Source organism: Gallinula chloropus, assembly GCF_964237585.1.
Source record: "Gallinula chloropus genome assembly, chromosome: 28".
Lineage (NCBI taxonomy): Eukaryota > Metazoa > Chordata > Aves > Gruiformes > Rallidae > Gallinula > Gallinula chloropus.
The window spans coordinates 6,765,986-6,786,811 of NC_140113.1; the positions used below are offsets into that span (position 1 = coordinate 6,765,986).

The following is a 20,826-nucleotide window of genomic DNA, read 5'->3' on the forward strand; positions in this document are numbered from 1 at the left end:
ACCTCTCTGCCCAGCCACTGCAGCTCCTCTGGGATCCTGGCCTGGAGCTGAGCCCAGGCAAACTCAGTGCATGCAACAGGCAGCTCCAAGCGCCCGGCTCCCCTCTGTGCCCCAGACAACTGCCCCAAGCCACGTGGGCCTGGCTGGCCCAGCTCCATCGCCCTTTGTTATCTGAAGGGAACTCAACCGTTCCTGCTCCTTGTTTACCCACAGTGTGCAGGGTGGAGGAAAGGCAAACACCAGCCTTTTGTTCACCAGCCTCCCCTTCCTGTGAGCCCTGTCCTCCCCTCCCAGGCTCCATCTGTGCTCTTCCATCCCATGGGACCCAGGGCTCAGAGCTCTGGGTCCAGTCAGGACATCACTGCCCCCCTTCCCCACCAGTGCCTGTAAGATATCCCTGTGCAGATCCATCCTGACCAGTTCCTGCTCCCCACATGCCCCATTTGGAGGGTCCCAGCAGCTGTTCCCAGGTCCAGCGAGGGGAAGCTGCTGCTGCAGAGGGTCTGCAGTCATCCTGAGCTGCTGCTCCACACCGGGCAGAGCATCGTGCAAAGGAAGTGTCATCCTGCCAGGGAGCACCAGCTCGCTGTGCTCCCAGTGAACCTGGGGGTGTTGGGAGAGGGAAGAGTGACCTGCTTCCAGAGGGAGGAGGGTTGTTCCCCCAGGCCCTGGGGGCCTTTTTCAACTGCCACCTTTCCCAGGCTCTGGTGGAACTGGCCTGCTGGTCCTCAGTCCGGCTCGGCACGGCCATCTGTCCGTCTCTATCGGCTCTGAGTCACGATGTGGAGGAAGACAAGACCTCCCACCCGGCTGCAGCAGCCCCTGCTGAAGGACCTCACCACGTCAGGCTCCTTCCCTGTAGTTACTCCCAGCCCAGCACTGCTGTGGGATGTTCCTTTCCTGCAGCCTGATGGCATCCCCAGGGATGGCAGCTGGGGAGGAAGAGCCACTGGTCCCCATCCGTGCCGCTGTCTTGCTCAGCGCATCCCTGCCCCATGCGGGCTGGGGCCATCACCCAATTGGGAGAGTCTCCAGCCCCCCTCCTGCGCCGAGGCCTGCAGTGATGCTCCGGGCATCCTCCTGATGCTCCGCCCCAGCACCACCTGGGTCGCATCCTGCACCAGCACTGTCCTGCCAGGTGCTGGTGCCTTGTGTGCCTTGTGCCACTGCCTCCCTCCCTCCCCCCCCAGCTCCTCCAGACATGATATTAAACCACTTAACGCACTCGGCGAGTCCTTGAGCTCGGAGCCGCTGCCTTGGAGTGCCGCTGGCTTTGTTCGGCGCTTTGACGAGCTCAAGAGCTCGGAGCGGAGAGCTGGCTGCGCCCCGGCCGGGGGGGACACCGGCTCCGTCCCTCTTCCGCCTTGGCCGCATCGCGCTCGGAAGGGGGGCGGAGGGGGGGGGGCTGCAGCCATCCCTCTCCCATCCTCATCCCGGCTCAGGGTTCCCCGGTCCCAGCCCAGCTCAGCCCCGGCGCTCCCATGGAGACGCGGCTGGGTGCCCCGGAGCCGGGTGTCCCGCAGCCGGGTTCCCTCATCCTCACCTCCCGAGCATCAGCACCGCGGGGCGGCTCGGTCCCGGTGCCGGTCCCGGTGCCGGTGCCGGTGCCGGGCGCTGCGCGGCGAAATGCGGGGGCGCCGCGCTCGGAGGATTACGGCGGCGGCGCGAAGGAAGGAGCGGAGCCGGAGCCGGAGCCGCCGCCGTATAAAAGCGCGTCCGCGCCCGCCGCGCCCGGGCTGCTGCGGCGGCGGCGGCGGCGGCTCCGCTCCAGGTGCGGCGGCTCTCGGCAACTTGTCGGTCGGTCGGTCGGTCGGTCGGTCGGTCGGTCGGTCGGTGGGTGGGTGGGTCCGGGAGGAGTCGAGTTCGCGTCGGGGAGCGGCTCTCGGTACGCCGCGGCCGCCCCGTCCCGTCCCGACCCATCTCTCGGGGCCGGTGGTACCGGCACCGCCGCATCCCCCGGGGCTCCGCGTCCCTCGGCGCGGCCGGTTCTTTTCTGTCCCCTTGTCCCCGGGCTGGTGCGTCCCGGCGCCGCGGTCGGTTCCTTCCCTTCCCGTTCTCCCTCTCCCCCCAACCCTCCCACCCCACCCACCTACGGGCTGACGGGTCCCCGTGCCCCTCAGCGTGGCCGGTTCCCTCCCAGCCTTGTCCCCGTCCGGTCCCCTCCCCAGGCTGGTGGGTCCCCGTCTCTCGATGCCACCGGTTGCTCACCCCGCGACTGACGGCTCCGGTCTGCCCGTGCCGGTGTTTGGCCCCCGGTGACGGCTCTGTCCCTCGGGTCTCTTCCAGCTCGGCAACATGTGGCTACTGGAGCGGCTGCGTGGCGTGGCAGAGAACGGCGGGTCCCGGGGCGCAGGGACAGAGGAGTCCCCACGGGGGTCCCGCTACAGCAACGTCCTCACCCCCGACAAGATCCCCGACTTCTTCATCCCTCCCAAGCTGAGCGCAGCACCCGCCGAGGCTGAGGGCTCGGAGACCCCAGCAGCACCCACCATGGGACCCTCGGCTTCGGAGCAAGACCTGGCTGGGCGCAAGCCCCCCCGCAGCCCCCGGCCTTCCAGCCGGTCCCGATCACGGGCTGCGGGGAGACACATCATCCAGATTGAGAGCGCCGAAGACTGGACGGCCGAGGGGGGCTTCAGCACCAACGCTGACCCACAGGCACAGACAGCCATGTCACTGCCCTACGTCCCCAAGGCACAGACCTCCTACGGCTTCGCCACGCTGGTGGAGAGCCCCCACACACGCCGCAAAGAGTCCCTCTTCCACAGCGAGCACAGCAGCCTCTGCCCCTCTCCAGCCACCTCACCCAGTGCCCAGCGTAGAGCCAAACTCAACGGTGAGAGCGGACCCCGGGCGCCCTCTGACCTGGGTGCAGCCCTCATGCACCCTGGCCGGTACTTCAGCGGTGGCGAGAGCGACACGTGCTCCTCAGCAGAGTCCTCACCCTTCGGTTCCCCGCTGCTTTCCCGCTCCGTCTCCCTGCTGAAGATCTTCAGCCAGGAGAGCCAGTCCAAGGTCATCAAGCTCAAGCACTCGGTAGCCCGCAACAGCTCTCTCTCCACCGATGACAGCTCAGCCGACACCAGCCCCAGCGCCCAGCGCCGTTCCCGGAGCGCTCCGGCTGCGGGGCAGCCTCCAGCAGCCCTGTTACCCCTGGACCTGCCTCCGGGCCGTGACCGGGAGCACAGCCTGAGGCTCAGCCGGGGCGGGAGCCTTCGCCTGGCTGCTGAATACGACCCCTCCAACGCCCGCCTGCGCGTGCGGCTGGTGTCCGCTGAGGACCTCTACGATGCCCTCGTCGACCTGCGCAGCATCAACTGCTGCGTCTCACTGTGCCTCAACCCCGGGAAGCTGCAGAAGCAGCGCAGCACCATCGTCAAGAACAGCCGCAACCCCATCTTCAACGAGGACTTCTTCTTTGACGGGCTGGGGCCCGGCCACGCCAGGAAGATGTCCCTGAAGCTCAAGGTGGTCAACAAAGGCAGCAGCCTTAAGCGGGACACGCTGCTGGGGGAGAAGGAGCTGCCGCTCACCGCCCTCCTGTCCTGTCTGTAGGCGATTGCCGCCAGCTCCAGAGGGTGCCCATGGGGCTGGGGCGGGGGGCGAGGGGGGGGAGGGGGCGACCCTGTGCCCTGGCCCCGCTGGAGGAGGGTTTGGAAGGGCCCCTCGGAGGAGGGGAGGGGGGCCATGGTGCAGCGTGGGGGTCCTGGGGGGCAGCACTGCCGTGAGGCTCTGACCTGGAGGGGGTCGGCAGCCACAGCCTCTCCCCTCGGCTTCCCGCCAGCTCCTTCCCGGGACTGCATCTCCTGGAGCCTGGCGGGAAGCGGGGAGCCGCCAGCCCGTCTGCACCGGGAAGGAATGATGTCACCCGTCCGGCTCTTCCCTCTCTGGTTTCCACCGTCTCCAGCTACCCTGCACGGAGGCTGGAGGTGGGTAGATCTCTGTAGCATACCTACTGCTGCCTCACAGAGCCTGGCTCCAGAGCTCAGGTGACAGCATCCATCCCAGCTGTAATGTCACAGGCGAGTTGCTGGTGTTGGTAAATGCAGAGAAAATACTGCAGCAGTGACCCCAGGGTGGGCCAAGGGAGGTGACCCCGGGGGGATGAGTCAGGTTTGTGCTTTTCAAGCCTCATCTGACCTCTTCCAGCACTGCAGGGCCACACAGATGTGCGTGTCAGCTTGATCCAACACCCACAGCCTCCTGGGATGTCCTCCCTGCCCACCCCCTGCTGTCCCCACTGCTGCTGACCCCCACTCCTGGAGCTTCAGGGGTTTGGGTTTGCCCAAGCGCAGGAGGCTGCTCTGCCCATCACCTGGCACTGCTGGGGAGAACCTGGCATCCCTGGTCCGGTACATTCGGGTGGTCCCAGCAGTGTCCCAGCAGATGTGCTTGCTGAGATAAGCCGAGGTGAAAGGAGTAGCACTCCCTGAAAGCTGGTGGTCTGGCTGGCACTGGAGGGGAGGGGAGTCCCAGGCATCACTGGGCAACAAGGGGGCTGCGGCTGAGGCTCCTCTGCCCACCCTCACCCATGGGGACTCTGGAGTGGCTGTACCCGCATGTTGGTGGTGTGTTGTGGGGGGGACATGTCCTGTGAAGCCAAGCCCCTGTGCCCAGCAAGATGCAGCCCCTGAAGGGACTGAATTGGCTGTGCAGCTTCCCTTTTGGGGGTGAGGAGGGGGGGGCAATGGGCAGCCCCCCACTCCCTTCCCATCCCTCCCCGCCATCCTGGTCGACCAACTGGAGGTACCAGGAGTGGGATGGGGTGGTGGGGTGGGGTAAAGAGATGCCAGCTGGGGCATTTCATGGGTGGTTGTTGTTTGGTGTGGTGTTACCCATCGCATCAGCCCTGCATGTTCCTGTGGCTGGGGAGCACCGTTCCCAGTGCTCCCAGTGTCCCCGCCGGTGGCTGCACGCGTGGACACACACACGCACACACGTGTCCGTCTGTCTGTGTTAACCTGTCGGTGGCAGTCGATGTTCCTTCCCTGTCCTTCGCAGCAGATGGCAGATCTCAGTGTTGGCTATTTATATCCTGAGGCTGATCTTTCCCAGCGTGTCTCACTTCTGTCTGTAAATACGTTGCAGGTATGCCAGGCATGGGTCCTGATAGCGCCGTGTTTGCATGTCGGGGAGGGGTGTGGGGGGGGTTGGGGGGGGGATTTTGGGGTGATTGTGGCAGTGTTTTTTCTGAGCTTGTGGCTGAAAACAACCTTAAGGAGCAGACATGTCCCTCCCTTGCAGGGGACTTCACATCGCTCATCCCCCAGCAGCCAACAAGGGGGGTAGTTGCAGCCCCTGAGGGTCTAGGCTCACCCTGGGGGGGTTCTTGGGAAGGTGGGATGGGGAGATGGACTGTGTCCCTGGGCTGAAGGTTGAGTGTCCCACCTCTCAGCAGAGCTGGGGTGGGAAGGCGACCCTGCTTGCTGCCCAGCAGCCCTGGCACCCTTTGTAAGGGTGCTGCAGTCCCTGGGATGCTGTGCCTGCAACGGGCTGGTGGGACCAGGAGTGGGTGTGGTGGAACCTGTCAGGCTTTGAGGGAGGCGAAACAGGAGCTGGGTAAAGGATTTTGGTGCCCTCTCAGAGGGCTCTGAGTAAGGCTGCCCCACAGCAGAGCTGTGTGCCTTTGGGTTTGGGGAAGGGCGATACCGAGGGCAGGGTGCTGGGCTGCTCCTTGGCTTGGGGCTGGCCCTGGGGAGGGGACATCTGAGGGCCTGGGGGCTTGTGCTGTCCCACCAGGCCTGTCCCAGGGCTGCCTCACTGGGGTGGTGGCATGGGCTGTCTGCTGAGCCCTGGGGCGTGCTGCTCCAGCGTGGGGCTGGGGCCTGCCTGGGACCTTCCTCCCTCCCCTGTAGCTCTTTTCTACTGTTCCTGCTTTGATATTTCTGTGGCTGGATTTAATGATGCATTTTTGGAGTGAAAACAATATCTTCATACCAGAATGAGTGTTTGTTTACGGATGAGTTCCCTTTTTAGTGCAATAAAGTCATTTCTAAAGCAGATCCAGGCGGTGTCCCGGCTCCTGCTTTCCCTGAGGTGTTCCCTTTGCGTTCATCCCCCCGTGCTCCAGCATCCCCCCTGCTCCAGCATCCCCCCATCCAACACCATGGCTCCCAGCACTGTGGAGGAGTAGGGAGCAGAGTTGGGACCCTGGGATTGCTCAGGGCAGTGGCAGCTCTTCTGTGTGGTGACAGCCTGGCCGGGCTCAGGGTGCTCTGGGAGCTCTTCCCTGGTCCTGCTGATTGACACCCATCACCCCCAGTGCTGCCCTTGCGGGGGGCTCTGGGCTCCAGGAGACCCTCAAGGGGTTCTTGGGGCATATCTGATCCCTGACCCCATGGCAGCGTGGGGGTGGAAGCCCCCCCCCCGCTGCTCTGCAATCCCCCCAGCCTTTTACCCCTCAAAAGCCCAGCACCTCCGGCCAGCTCCCAAACAGTGATGGGCTTGGGCAGCAGTTCAGTCTGGAAACAAACCTAGTGGCTTCTGCCCCCTCTGTGGTGCTGCCGGGGTGCAGGTTCCATCCCTGAGCCATGTGCATGTTGGAGCATCAGCTCTCAGAGCAGCTCCTGGGCTGGGACCCCCCAGGACCACTCCCCCAGCTACCAGCACTCAGCACACTGCCCTGTTTATTCCTCACCTTCCATTTTCAAACCCCCTCTTAGCCGAATGCCACCAAAGAAAAGAGGGAGGTTGGGCTGTTACCTAAATGCCATTTTCCATAATTCCCACCACCCTAATAATTTGGCACTCAACAGATCCTCCCTCTCCTCCTGCCCCCACGGGGGAAGGGAAAGCAGCGTGCCAGGGGGGCCAGGGAACGTAAGCGGTGCTCTTTGGAGAGGTGTAAAGCTACAGCAGTTAGTGATAAAAATGAAGCTGATTAAGTTAGAACCAGAGTGGATGGGGTCAGCCTGAATACGTGAGAAATCCCTGGAAAGTATGGAGTGTTGAAAGTGCTGGAAGCATCCAGAGGGGAGGAAACGGGGTGTCTTGTGGGGGAAGGTTTAACTCTGAATTTGTAATCGAGTAGCTGTGGGAAGGAAGCGCTGGTCTGTGCTGGACCTGGGAGGGCTGCGGCCAGGCTGACGGCTGGGACATGCTGTTGGGGACCAGGGGGTGGGAGACATCCCCCTCCAGAATGCAACACCTCAGGCATGTGGATGCCCAGCCCATGGAGGCTGCTGGGTGAGCGGCTGAGAGCAAGGGCAGCTCTGCCCATGGCTGGGGATGCTGGGGGATGCTCAAGCCCTGGAATCTTTCAGCTGGTTGGGGTTTTCCAGGGCCCCTGGACTGATGCAGACGGTTGTGCTGGGGGATAGCTAGGACCTGTGTGGGAAACTGAGGCAGGGAGGGGAGGTGGCTGGATGTGCAGGAGTTGGTGGTGGGTGCTGCCTCTGTTGCCCTTCTCTGCAGAGCGAGATCCACCCAGGCACCACCAGACCTGGACTAAAAATAGTGCCTGTTCCCACAGAGCAAGGGCTCAGCTCCTGAGAAAACTGCCTGGAGCTCCTCTGGCTGCGGGAGAGATGCGCTGGCCCAGGGGGGACAGGGCAAACTGGGGGCTCCAGCTCATAGGGGTAGGGGGCTGGGACTCCTCAGGGAGGGTTTCTTGGGGGGAGGCAGGCTGGGCTGTCCTTACCCCCCCCCCCCCCCCCCGACTTCCCAGCCAGATGGAGGGGTCCCAGGTGCTGTCCCCATCTGATGCTCCGGGTCCTCAGCAGGGCCCGGGGTGGGACAGCGGTGGCTCTCCAGTTTCAGGGGCAGTGGGGGTTGGAGGAGCCCCGAGTGCTCCCCCCCCCCTTACCCCCCGACGGGCAGCTCCAAGCCCTGCCGGGCCGTGTCCGCCCCACCTCCTCCCCCCCCCGACCCGGCTGCCGATTTACCGTTTCGGTCAGGAAAAAGCATCTTCTCGTTGCCTGGCAACCCTCGGCCGCCCGGTCCAGCGGCGGGGGCGGGGCGGGGGGTGGGGGGGATGTCGCTCCGGGTTCTCTCTCTCCGTACCGGGGGCTGCTCGGTGCCGGGGGGGGGTTAGGTACGGCGCACCGGAGCGTTTCCCGGGGTGCGCGACAGGGCGCTCGGGGCGGGGGGGAAGATTGGGGAGGGGAAGGGGGGGAGCGGGGATGAGCCAGACCCTGTGCCCGGGGTGCGGGGCCAGCTCCCGCCACGGTGCTGGGCACAACCGGCTGCCTCGAGTGCGACGCGATGCACTTGGCCGGTAAACGGGCGACAGCACCCAGGGAATCCTCCGGGCTGGGGCGGGGGGGGCCACAAGGACCGCGGTGAGACCCCCCCCCAGCCATCGCTGCCCACAGAAGGCTGCTGGGCTCTGAGAAGTGCAGGCGCACCCCAGGTTTGGCAGCAGCATCCCTTGTGAGCCCCCCACCTTTGAGGGTGGACATGGGCTGAAGGCACAGGGGCTGCGTGGTGGTGGTGGTGGTGGTCTTGCTCTGGGGCCAGCCAGGAGCCACAGCAGCTCTGGGGGTGGCGGGGGTCCTGCTCTGGGGCCAGCCAGCAGCTCTGGGGCACTCAGGATGCTCCATGTGTGGGGCAGGCGAGCAGAGCCGTGGGGTGGGTGAGGGGTGGGCATGTGAGCATGCAGCAGGGAAGAGGCGAGCGTGCCCCGGGCTGCTCCGGCTGCACGCGAGCATCGGCCTCCCCCAGCACGCAGCCCCTGCGCTTTATTGCCAGCATTTGTCTTCCCTGGCAGCGTGTCTGCGCTAAAGCGGAGCGGAGAGACTCCCACTGTTACCGGGAGGAAAACAGAACTTAATTGAATCCCACAATCCCTTGTAGCCACATCAGGAGAGAGAGAAAGCCAGAGGAGAGCGGTCCCCCGCTCCCCATGCTCCTTGGGATGCGGGGCTGCCACACCAGCCTGTGCTCTTCCAAGGGGATGCAGCAGCCCCTGGGGTTGGGGAGGGTCCTGGGGTCTGCTGGGAGCAAGGATAACCTCGACCTCCTTGTCGGCCCCGCGGCGCTCGGCAGCTCACTCAAAGCAGTGGGGTGGAAGCAGCAGCTGCTGGGGTGTCCCTGGGGCAGGTATTGCTGCTGTGGTGCCAGTCCCAGGGCACACTCTGCCTGCACCTCGCTTTCCCTTTTGAGCTTTGCACTCTCCTCTTCTGAGCCTGGCAACCCAGCCAGGGCCTGGGGCCAGATCCTGCCTGTGCAGCCAGGGAAAAGCATGGAGCAGTCGGGAAGTGACGCCTCTGACTCCCCCTCCCCATCTCCTCTGGCAGAGCCGAAATTCAAGCAAACCCTTGGGAGCATCCACGGGCTCAGCTTCAGGGCTGTGGCCCTAAAAGGAGGGGAGGGGGCTGCTTTGCAGGGTGTGGGGGCTCTCTGCACCTCTCCTCTCTGTCCCCAGTGACCTGCTCTTCCCTAGCTGCCTGCTGGCATTGGAAGTGCTGTGAAATGTTTGCGAAATGCCCGAAGCACCAAACAGGCCCAGGTGGGAGGGAAGAGATGGCACAAAGCAGGAGGCTTCGTTAAAGCAAAGCGCTTCCACGGCCCTGCAGACCAGAACCCAGCAACAGGGCTGCGGGGTGGCACCTGTACTCACTGCTGTGCAGGGCAGGGCTCTGGCTGAGCCCAGGATGGTTGTGGGTCCAGCCGTGGCAGAGGACACCCAGCTGGTGGGGATGGGAAAGGCTGGGGGTGCTATCCCTCCGTTTCCCCGCCTGACCTGAGGCCCTGTACAAGGGGCTGCATCCCCATCTCCCTCCATCGCTCTCCCCAGGGTAGTGTTAACCCCATGGCTGTCCCCATTGTGCTTCCCCCCTGCCTTCCCCAGGGGGCTGTTGGGCTTGGTGGGGCACAGTGAGAGCGGGGTGCAAGCTGAGAGTGGGGCTGTGTCTGCCGTGGTGATGGAGTCCACAGCCCAGGGGCTGTGCTGGACGCTGCAGGGAGCTCGCCTGGCATTGCCATGGCAATGCAGACACTGCCCGCTGCCAAGCGCAGGGAGGGCAAGGCAGCGCCGGCAGCAGCTCGCCAGGAAGATGCCACTGGCCTTGCTCATCTGTGCTGGGCAGTGCTGGGGGGTTCCAGCGCTGGTTGGCATCCTCTGTGCCCACCAGCACAGCACAAAGCTCATCCTCACTGCAGGTGAAGCTCTCAGCAGCCCCTGTGCCCACAGCAAAGCCGGAGGTTACACTGGGCAAATCATAGAAACACACATTGGGAACCTCAAATCTCACTGCTGCCAGGGTATAATTAATTCCTATTTGCAGCTCAGCCCAATTTCCCTCTCACAGCTCCCAATTCAGCCCAATTGCTGTATGAGGTTTCTGTAATCACTAATCTTATCAAGCACATCAGTGTGAAGCGAGAACGCTGCAATTAGCAGCGGCAGCAGGTGAACTGCAAGTGTTTATCATCTCACCCATGCCAGGGGACACAGGCTGGGCTGGGTGCTTTGCTGGGGCCATCACTTACCCACCCTGGGTAGGGTGGGATGCTCAGGGTGGGGGGGGTCAAAGTACCAGGTACCAGCGGATGTTGGGAGCTCTGCCAGTAGCTGGCCAGCCTCTGCTGGAGAAGGGACTCATTAATCCTGCCCCCCTCCCCAGCAGTGCGACTGGGGAGCCTGAAGATGATGCTGGCAGTGCCCTTAAGGCAGGAGCTGGAGATGAAGCCTCAGCCTCAGCTCTGGGCTTCCTGACTCCTCTCACCATCGCTCCCAGCATCGCAGCCCAGCTCTGGTGCTGAGCAGACAGAGACTCAGATACTGGAGCTGAGGGAGGTGCCAGGGGCCCGGCTGCACCTCAAAGCATCCCCAAAGCATCACTGTCTCCTTGACAGAGGAGAAGGCAACTCCTGCTCCTTGTCCTGGTCCAGGCAGCAAGCCACACATCCTGCCTGGTATGAGCACCCACTTTACCAGCCCCCAGGAGGGGCTGTGCGGGGGATGCCCCATCCCCCAGACCCCCCCAGTGAGTATAAACCCGCAGGAGATCCCGCTCCAAGCTGCTGCTCAGGGACTGACGCGCTTTTTTGCGGACAATCTGTTTGCCTCCCACCTCCTGGCCCCCTGCCCACAGCATCTCCCGGCAGAGGCGTCGGGTGATGGGAGCAGCTCTGGCCCCTGCGCTGATTTGCCACGAGCCTCAGGGTGCTGCAGCTCCAGGTTGTGCAGAGCCAGGGGCAGGAGTGCCACTGCCTGTGGTGGCAAACCCCAGCCCCCGCCCCAGGCCTGCATCCAGCACTGCTGAGCTGCTGTTATCCATCCTTGGGTATCACACAGTGTGGTGAAGCATGACATGCCTCAGCCCCATGGCACCCCAACATCCCAGGAGCACAAGGAGGGGGCTCACAGAATCACAGACTCACAGAACCATAGGGGTGGGAAGGGCCCCCCAGAGCCCATGGGGTCCCACCCCCTGCCCAAGCAGGGTCCCTGGGACAGGGCACACAGGGCGGTGTCCAGACAGGGCTGGAATCTCTCCAGAGAAGGAGACTCCACACCCCCTGGGCAGCCTGTCCCAGGGCTCCCTCACCCTCACTGAGAAGAAGTTCTTCCCCACATTGGGGGGAACTCCCTGTGCTCCAACTTGAGCCCATCGCCCCTTGTCCTGTCCCCACAGACACTGAGCAGAGGCTGCCCATGTCCCCTGTGTCCCACCCTTCAGCTATTGATACCCATTGATCAGATCCCCTCTCAGGCTGCTTCTCTCCAGGCTGAACAGCCCCAGCTCACTCAGCCTTTCCTCACAGGGGAGATGCTCCAGGCCCTTCATCATCCCTGTCCCTCCTCTGGACTGTCTCCAGGAGATCCCTGTCCCTTTTATTCCCGGGAGCCCAGACCTGCTATAACATACACTTGCATTTTGCTGGCGCTGGCAGAGCATCACCACACATGCCCCCCCCTCCCCAGCCCCGTCCCCCCACCCCAGGATGGCACACAGCAGGGGGTGTCAGGGTCCCCACCCTCGCTGCAGCTGTAGTGTCCGTGGGGTGGTGTTGCACGGGCACCTCCCAAAAAAATCTCTCTCTTCGCCACCCCCAGCCGTCTGTCGCTGCTGCCACTCAGCGCCAGGAATAAACTCCAACACCTACCAGAGGCTTTGCTACTTCTGCTGCCACGCTCACTTGCTACTACGTGTTTCCAAAGCCGGCGCTGCCCCTGCACTGGCCTGCCCTGCTGACCGGGGAGACTGAGGATGTGCTGGAGGCACTGGAGCTTCTGGCACCCATGTGGCAGATGGGTGCTGTGGGTCTCTGCCATTTGGCTTTGTCTGTGAGGAATCCCAGCTTCCCACATGGCGCTGGAGCTTGTCTGGGGCACTGCCAGCTGCGGGTGGCTCAGTGCTGGTGGGTCCTGTCCTGCAGAGGAGTTTGGGATGTTGGTAGTGTGGCCCCTCTGGGGCAGGATCTGGCGCCTCAGCTGCTGTCACGCATCGTGGGGCACCAACAATGCCCCGTTCCCCAGGCGGTGCCGCTGGCCGAGCCTTTGTGCCGCAGCCTTGGCCGGCGTCAGCCCGTGCCAGAACTGGATGAGGCACCTGGAGCTGCGTCGCCTGGCTGGGAGCAGCGTGCTGAGGGCTGTCCCCTGAGTCCTGGGAGCAGGGTGCTGAGGGTGAGGGCTGTCCCCTGAGTCCTGGGAGCAGGATCTAGCATGACACTCCACGATCTGCAGGCAGGAGACATGTCCTCGGGACTGTCCCAAAGGAAAATCCCAGGGGATACTGCAGCGAGTGACTGTCGGCGAGTTCCCGGGCGCCAGGCTGGAGGGTCCCATACAGGGACGGCCACTTCAGGCCGCTTCCTCCTCACAGGAAGGTTCTATCTCTGTGTAAAAGCGCTGAGCAGAGCCGTGTCTGATCCCTGCAGAGCTGCTCCCTGTGTTTAATGAACCTCACAGCTGGGAAAAGGCGTCTGGCTTCTGGAGTAGATACACCTCAGCGCATCTCTGGGTCCCAGACCTGGCCACACTGTGAGCAACAGAGTCACTTTCACAGTGGAGCTTGGCCAGGCTTGGCCGGCCCTAATGCCTTGAGCCTGCATCACTCCCAGTGTGTCTCACCCGAGGGCCATCCCAGGCTGGGGGTGGGTGGGGACAGACAGATGGACACACACAAGGGGTCTGGGTGCGTGAGCAGAGCCCAGCAGCGTCTGCCCACTTCCCCCTGGCATCCCGCATCCCACGCGCGGCTCTAATTGCACCATGCGGCTTTGATTCCCGGTTTTAATTGCATCCTAACGAGGCCGGGGCAGCAGGAGAGGAAAACATCAAGCTTAAGGGAAACAAATCAGGAGAGAAAAGAACATTTACTGGTGACTAATAGGTCCGTGGCTCGGCGTGTGTGTTTGCCTGCCACAGCGCAGGCCGTTGCCAGCGCGGGGAGGAGAGGGGGTTTCTTCCAGGCACTTGGCAGGCCGAGCTGTGCCAGGAGAGAGAAGATTTGGGGTTTTTTCGTGGGCCTGTGGTGTTCCCATGTTATTTTTAACTCCCCCTTGCACAAAAGCTGCCCTCCCCGTGGTAAAGGGAGAGGATTTTGCCTGCTGGGCGGGGGTTAAAGCACCTAAAGGTGATAGATGGGCCCTGTCTACACCCTGTGCTGGTCTGACTGGAGGAAATGGAGAGGAGAGGTTCTGGTGTTGGCACCCTGGGGGAGCCACCAGCCTGACCAAGTGCCACCGCAGCAGGGGATGGCAGGGTCGGAGCGAGTGTGGCACTGGGGGTCCCCAAATGTGAGCTGGATGAGGATGTGGGACTTCCCCCCCCAACCCTGGACACCCTGGGCCTCAGTCTGCACCGCAGGACCCAGCGCTTGGGGGACCAAGCCCTGTGTCCCAATGGCCTCTGCTTGGAGGTGGACAGCGTCCCTTCACAGCTCCACTGTCCCAGTGAGGGATGCCAGGGTGGCATGGGGACAGGGGCAGGGATGTGGGCACGCTGGCACAACTCAGCACCATCCCAGACCCCCGCTCTGCTCGGTGCCATCCTGCTCCTCTCCTTCCACTGCAGGAGCTGCTGATGGAGCAGCCCACGGGCATTCATGTGTCTCCTCACAGCTGCCCAGGCTGATCCCCCTGTGCCAGCAAGGGCTGTGGTCTCCTTACAGAGCCCTTTGACTCTGTGCAGCTTGGAAACCAGCGCTTGCTTCATAAGATACAAAGAATGACAGCGAATGAGCCCAGCTGCAGGGACGTGGCCGTCTCATCCAGCATCTTTTTACCCCTCCCCCCCTCCACATTCTCCCCCCTTTCCCCTCCTTTGCCAATGGATTGAAGCCACTGTAATAAAATTATTAAATAAATAATAATTAAATAAAAAAATAAGCTGCTGCCCCCACCTCGATGCAGCAACCATGGAAACCGGATCAAGGGGACACCTGTACGTTTCCATTCTGGGCTCCTGCTACCCGAATATACAGAGCAGCACTAATTAAAAACCTGGATGAGTGGCGGCCAGGGGGATGGAGCTGGCCCTGGAGAAGGGCTCTGTGAACGGGGGGGGGGGCCCAGCTGGTGTCCACCAACCCCTGGTGCCTCTGGTACCCAAGCCCTGGGGACCCCAGCCTGGTCCTGGGAATGCTGCCTGATGGGCAGAGCTAGGCTGTGGGACAGTGGGTTGGGGTCTTTGCTGTGTGCCAGACCCCGCAGGGATACAGGAGTGTGAGGGGTGAGTGGAGCGTCCCCACCCCCTGGGACAGCCCCGGGTGGGCGCTGGGTGTGAGGTGTCCCCCCCATCTCTCCCAGCAGCAGCCCAGGCGCTTTCACAGCCGGAGGCGGAGGGCAGCAGGCGGGGGCGAAGCGAAGTGTGAGATCTCACACCTCCCCGGGGTGTGGGGGGGAAGGATGCCAGCTGCCTCCCTGTGCCGGTGCTGCCAGCATGGTCCCAGCCACTGCCTGGCTCCCTGGAATGTCTGGGCAGCTCCTGCATGTCCATCCCCCCTCCCCAGGGGGGTTGGGAGGCAAGCACAGGCATCCCCATGCACAGTTCCTGGGTGGATGCAGCAGGGATGGGATGCTGGGACACATGGGTGGTGCAGGATGCCCGGACTGGTCCCACACACCCCAGGGATGGAGTCTGAGTTTAGGCTTTGGACAGGAGTAAGCTCTCCATTCCCACACGTGAGTCCCCAGGAGGAAAGGGCTGTGTTGAACCTGTGGGTTTATTTTTACCCACCACAAACCGGCAGCGCCTGGAACATTCCCCTGTTCCCAGTTAATTTTGGTGAAGCTTAGTTTTAGTCATTGTTGTCTGAACCTGCCTCCTCCACATTTATCCCATGGAAAAGCTCCTGGAGATCAGCCTGGAGGACATCAGCAGCCCCCAGGACCAGTGCCTGGTGCCCAGTCACCCGTTCCCATCAGCCTATGGGATGGTTGGGGCAGCCCTCAGCTTATCCTGGCTGAGACCCTTTGCTGTGGGGAGAGGTACCCTGGGCTCTGCTGCCTGAGGCTGCTGGATGGGGAAAGCTTTTCCCTTCCTCAGAGCAGGCATATCAAGCCTGTCATCCTGCAGAGAGAGGCTGGGAGAGAGCTGAAACCCTCTTGATTGCTGATGGACGGGTTTCAGGTGGATCCCCAAGTGTCCTTCCCAAATGGAGCTATGGGAAGCTGGCTGTCCCTGCCTGGCATCACCCACAGCGGCTCAGGCGACACCGATGGCTGGGGCAGGGGTGAGGGCTCTCTGGGTGCTCTGCTCAGAGCTTTTCTCAGCAGAATGTCTCATTTTCTCTGGTGGAGCTGTGGAGGATGACTGGGTGTGCTCAGCAGGAGATGTTCCTGCTCCTCTGTCCCTCTCCATTCATCAGGACATCCCCACCAGCCCAGAGGAGAAAGCTGCCACAACAGGCAGCACTCCTGCAGTGCTGGGGGGTCTGCCCCGACCCCCAGCTCTGCAGCTGGGGTCTCACTCCTCTGGCACAGACCCCCCTGTGCCACCAGCACCACCGGCACCGCACCAGACGAACCAGCAGCTCCCACTACATGGGTGATCCTGGGGTTCTCCAGCATCAGGGGTTTGACTGGGGCAGGTGAGCACAGGCGTCCCCAGCTGCCCATCCCTGCCTGCTGCCAGCCCCGCAGCCGGCTCAACTTTGGGGAGAAGAAAATTCTGGTTTCCATGGGAACCGGAGGAGGAAAGTTTCTGGGGATGTGGCTGGGATTGTGCCAGCCGGGCGAGGCAGCGAGACCCCCAAAGCTGGCTGTGTCCCCCTCCCCATTCCCAAGGGAGGGTGGGTGCCTGGCCACCAGCCCTGCTGACACACCCCAAGAGATGCCCACCCCGGTGAGGGGTGCTCAGGGGCTCCTCGCCTCCCCCCTCCCGTGCTGTGTCAGCCGTGCTCTGACATTTAGCTCTGTGGCTCAGCGTGGAGATGCAGCGATAGCTCTAATCTGCTTTTCTCCTCCTCATGCTCTCCCTGGAGGCAAAACCTGCTGCTGGAAGAGCAGGGGGGGCTCGAGCAGCCTGGTGAGGAGACAGCCTGCAGCACCATGCTGGGGGTCTGGGAGGTCTCAGGGGTCCAGAGCTGTCCTGGCAGCAGCTGGCTGGCAGGGCCTGGATGCTGGGAGCAGCAGAAAAATTCAGGACAGGGGGTCTCCTTCCTCCTCCCTCTGCTCTCCCAGCTCCAGCTGTGCCCAGGGCATGGGGGCTGTTGGCAGTGAGGGCAGCAAGTCCCCTGTCAAGGCGGTGCTGGCTCTAGGATCCCTCCGAGTTGGGTGACACATTAAGGTCCCGGTGCCCTGCACTGCCCAGGGGGGCTGCACCTCCTCAGGGACACCCAGAGGGCTGCAAGGATAGAGGCACAGCAGCACTCCAGGCACAACCAAAATCCAGGCAGTCGTGGTGGCTGTGCCACCTTACCCCTGGCTGTGCCATCCCAACACCCACCCCCTGCCACCACACCCCTTTCCCGTCGGCAGCCAGAGGGTGTGGGAGCCACCCTGCCCTCTGGATGGGGACACCCTGTGTGGCCCCGTCTCCCTTTCCTGGTGGCTCAGCTCCAATTAGTGAGGCCCCTATTAATTTAATTAAACAGCAGCACATGTCAGTGTCAAACCAGCAGCGTGTGGCGCCCGGGGGACCCCAAGCTGGCGGGAGCAGCAGAGGGGAGATGAGGTGCTGGGCTCAGCCTGTTAACGAGCTCTGGGTGCTCATGGGGCTGAGCCTTAGCCCAGAGATGCTCCGGGGTGGGAATGAGCCCCTGGAGATCTCCTCTGCCACAGCATTTGCCCCCATGCGTTGGGAGAAGATTAGGGAGCCTGTCTTCAGCCCCCATGTGCAGGCACGGGCAGAGCAGCATGGTGGGATGGTGTGGACCCAAGGGCACTGGCAATGCCCTGGGGCCAGAGTCCAGAGCTGCAGCCCGGATCAGTGGGAGCTGGAGCAGACAGCAGTGCCCAGGGCCTGCAGTAAGAGCCAGCCCTCCCTGCTGGGCCCAGGCAGCACCCCCTCCCCTCGCTACGGGTCCTGCAGGATGAGGCTGGGACCTCCGAGACCCCCAAGACTCCCTCTCCACAGCCCCTGGGGATTGCCTGGAGCAGGGGGTAAATGATGCATTCAGATAGATTCGACCTTTCCACCTTTCAGCTTCACCTGCGGCTCCCTTTCTCCCTGCCATTATCTTCATGCCTGCCTGTGGATTTCATTTCCATATTCATGGTGCTTTAATGACCCTGTAATATCTTTATGTTCTGCAATTAAATGGGGAATCTTTTTTTTCCCTCCCCTTCTGCACATTAGCATCTGCACAGGATGGGCTGTGGCATTTGAGCCGAGGAAGGGAAGGCTGAGCAGGAGGGAGACGGGGGAATTAAACTTCAGGCACCAGCAGGGACCCCACAGAGGGTGGGGAGGGAGCTGCTCCACCCTTTGGGGCAACTCCTGAGGGTGCTGGAGGGGTTATAAGATGTGTGAACACACGAGCGGGTGCTCAGACACACACGGCTCAAAAATCTGTGTCCAGATCCCTGCCATGGTGTGCAAACTGTGACTGAGATGCTGCTGGTGTCATCCCAGTGCAGGAGGGTCCTGCTCCATCCATCCACCATCTAGCCTTCAAAGGCAGGCAGGCAGGCAGGCAGACAGACAGACAGGCAGGCAGACAGACAGACAGACAGACAGACAGACAGATGTGACAGGACGAGAGGTGTCACGGAACAAGGCAGGGGGCTGGGGGCAGCCAGGGACACATGGGAGGCTGGGGGTGAGGAGCCCATGCCCACTGCAGCCTGCCGGGCCTGTGGTCCCTGCGCAGCTGGGGCAGCCAGCCCCACGCCAGGGCTCTGAGGAGAAGCCATTAGAACTCCTATCGCTCCATCTCCATTCCCGGAAGCTAATGGGCATCTCCACCGGCTGCACCATCTCCCCTGTGCTGGGTAATTGGGTTTCAGCCCTGCAAGATGGATGGGGCTGGGCTGAGAGCAGAGCAGGGAGGAAGAGGAAGGGGCAGAGGCAGCTCCGAGTAGGGCAGAGCTCCCCCCTCACCCCTCATCCATCTCCTGCCCCTCTGCTCAGATGTGGGTGCCACCAGACCTTGTCAGAGGCACCTTTCATCAACCCGCGGGGTGACTGGGGACAAGCAGGTCCCAACAGCATGGTAAGTGATGTTGCGGGAGCCAAGCTGGAGTCGTGTCCAGGGGGATGTCAGCTCCTCCCTGACAGAGAATGGTGACAACAGGCATCCCCGGCACACACCCGGGGCTTTGTGTTGCACCTCACAGCCTCCCCCTCCTCTCCCCTGGTCCTTTTGAAGCCACAGCTGTGAACAAGATGTTTGCAAGGGTGAGGCGTGTTTGGCACACTGAATAAAGATGGGGCTTGAACAACACCTTCCCGTGCGGCTGGTGGATGTGAAGGGCAGCACTGAATTCATTAGGAGCGGTGCCAAGGCACAATCCACTGCCGGAGCCTCCACCAGCACCGGGGGGGTTGGAGCAACACGTGCTGATGCCCCACGGACATGCCACCCCGTGCACCCTCACATGCGGGGTGCCGGCACACAGGGGCCACGCTGGGGCACACACGGGTGTGCTGCCCATGGGACACAACCACCCCGGGCAGCGCTACAGGCTGGGGGACACTGGCTGGAGAGCTGTCAGGAGAGAAGGACCTGGCGGTGCTGGGTGGTTCCAGGCTGAATATGAGTCAGCAGTGTGGCCAGGGGCCAGGAAAGCCAATGGCATCCTGGCTGGTGTCAGGAATAGTGTGGCTGGACCTGGGGTCAGAGCGGTGCAGGCAGCCCTGTCCCCGCGTCTCCCCTGAGCTGGGGGTGTTGTCTGTGCTGGGCAAGGGTAGGATGAAGCACCACAGGTAGAGAATCATAGAAACACAGAATCACACACTGGCCTGAGTTGGAAGGGACCCCAAGGGTCCCAGAGCTCCAACCCCCTGCCACAGGCAGGGACACCAACCTCCAGGCCTGGAGCTACACAAGGTTGCCCAGGGCCCCAGCCAACCTGGCCTTGAGCACCCCCAGGGATGGGGCACCCACCCCCTCTCTGGGCAGCCCCTTCCAGCCCCTCACCACTCTCTCTGCAAAGAACTTCCCCCCAATATCTCCTCTCACCCTCCCCTCCTCCAGCTTCACTCCAGCCCCCTTGTCCTGCCAGTCTCTGCCCTTTAACAAGCCCATTCCCCTCCTGTTCCTGGGGTCCCTTCAGGGATGGGGAGGCTGCAGTGAGGTCCCCCCACAGCCTTCTCTTCTCCAGGCTGACCCAGCCCAGCTCCCTCAGCCTCTCTCCGTAGGGGAGCTGCTCCAACCCTGTCAGGTAATATCATCGTGTCCTTGCTGGCACAGCCTGTGTTTCTTACCAGGTTTGTTCTACGCCTCCTTTCTTCATAAACAGGTTTGGGGCAGGGTTGTGCTCACCAGAGCCCTCCCAGGGCCATGCTTTTGGCTGTGGGGAAGCAATGCTGGTGTGAGTGAAACCAAAGCAGTGACCTAGATGGTTCTGGATGCTTCTGATCTATCTGTGTCTACACTAGCGTGTTTCTTCTCTGGTTTTCTTTGCAAGCAGCAGTTACAGTTGCTGTTTGCACAGCCCTTCAATGCAGGCAATTAGGTAGGGAAATCACAGGACAGGAACTTGCCCTCAGGGTGTATTTCAAATACAGGATGCAGGATCACTCCCACCAGCACCAAAGCAAAGGGTCTGTGGGGGAGGCTGCGGTCTGGGAAGGTCAAGAGGGCATTGTGTGGTGGAAGCTGACGGGTGTCCCTTTTGCTGCCAGAGAGGCTTTGTGCCGCTCTGCTGTTCCCCTTGGCTCTGACTCTGGCTGTTATCACACCAGCAGGCTGTGTGAGGCTAAAAGAAAACACGCCTTGTCTGTTCTCTTGGCGCTGGCCTTTTCACACAGCCGACACCTCACACGGCTTTGCCATCCCACGGCTGGTTTGCTTGGCAGGCCGCGCCAACGCGGAGGCTGCGCAGCTGCAGAGCCTGGACAGGGCTGTCCGAGCTGCTGTCAACTCACATCTTCCTGCCTGTACCTGCCATGACATCCTATATTCCAGCACATGGGATGGCAGCCTGGCTATTACCGGCCCTGCCTGGTGTGCAAGCTCATCTGCTGCACTGAATTTCCCACTCCCATGGCAGCATCATAAACCCAATAGCTCGTTAAGATGGTACTGAAGGTGAATTTAGAAAGTTATAGATCATCACTCCAGAGGGATCCTGACAGGCTGGAAAGGTGGCCCTGAGTGAGCCTAATGATGTTCAACACTGCCAAGTGTCAGGGGTTGCACTTGGGCCAGAGGAATCCCAGACACAGACAGAGACTGGGAGAGGAGCTCCTGGGGAGCAGCCCTGTGAGAAGGACCTGGGGGTCATGGGGGATGAGAAGCTTCACATGAGCAGCAGTGGCTCCTGCAGCTG

General features: G+C 62.3%; 1 protein-coding gene across 1 annotated transcript; it reads left to right on the plus strand.

Annotated features, from left to right (window-relative positions):
- Positions 1-2,295: 2,295 nt before the first annotated feature.
- Positions 2,296-3,555, plus strand: C2CD4C (C2 calcium dependent domain containing 4C; the record flags this gene model as incomplete). Its single annotated transcript, XM_084276294.1, has 1 exon — positions 2,296-3,555. One exon carries the CDS (start codon positions 2,296-2,298, stop codon positions 3,553-3,555), a length of 1,260 nt encoding a protein of 419 aa, XP_084132420.1.
- Between the last annotated feature and the right edge of the window lie 17,271 nt (positions 3,556-20,826).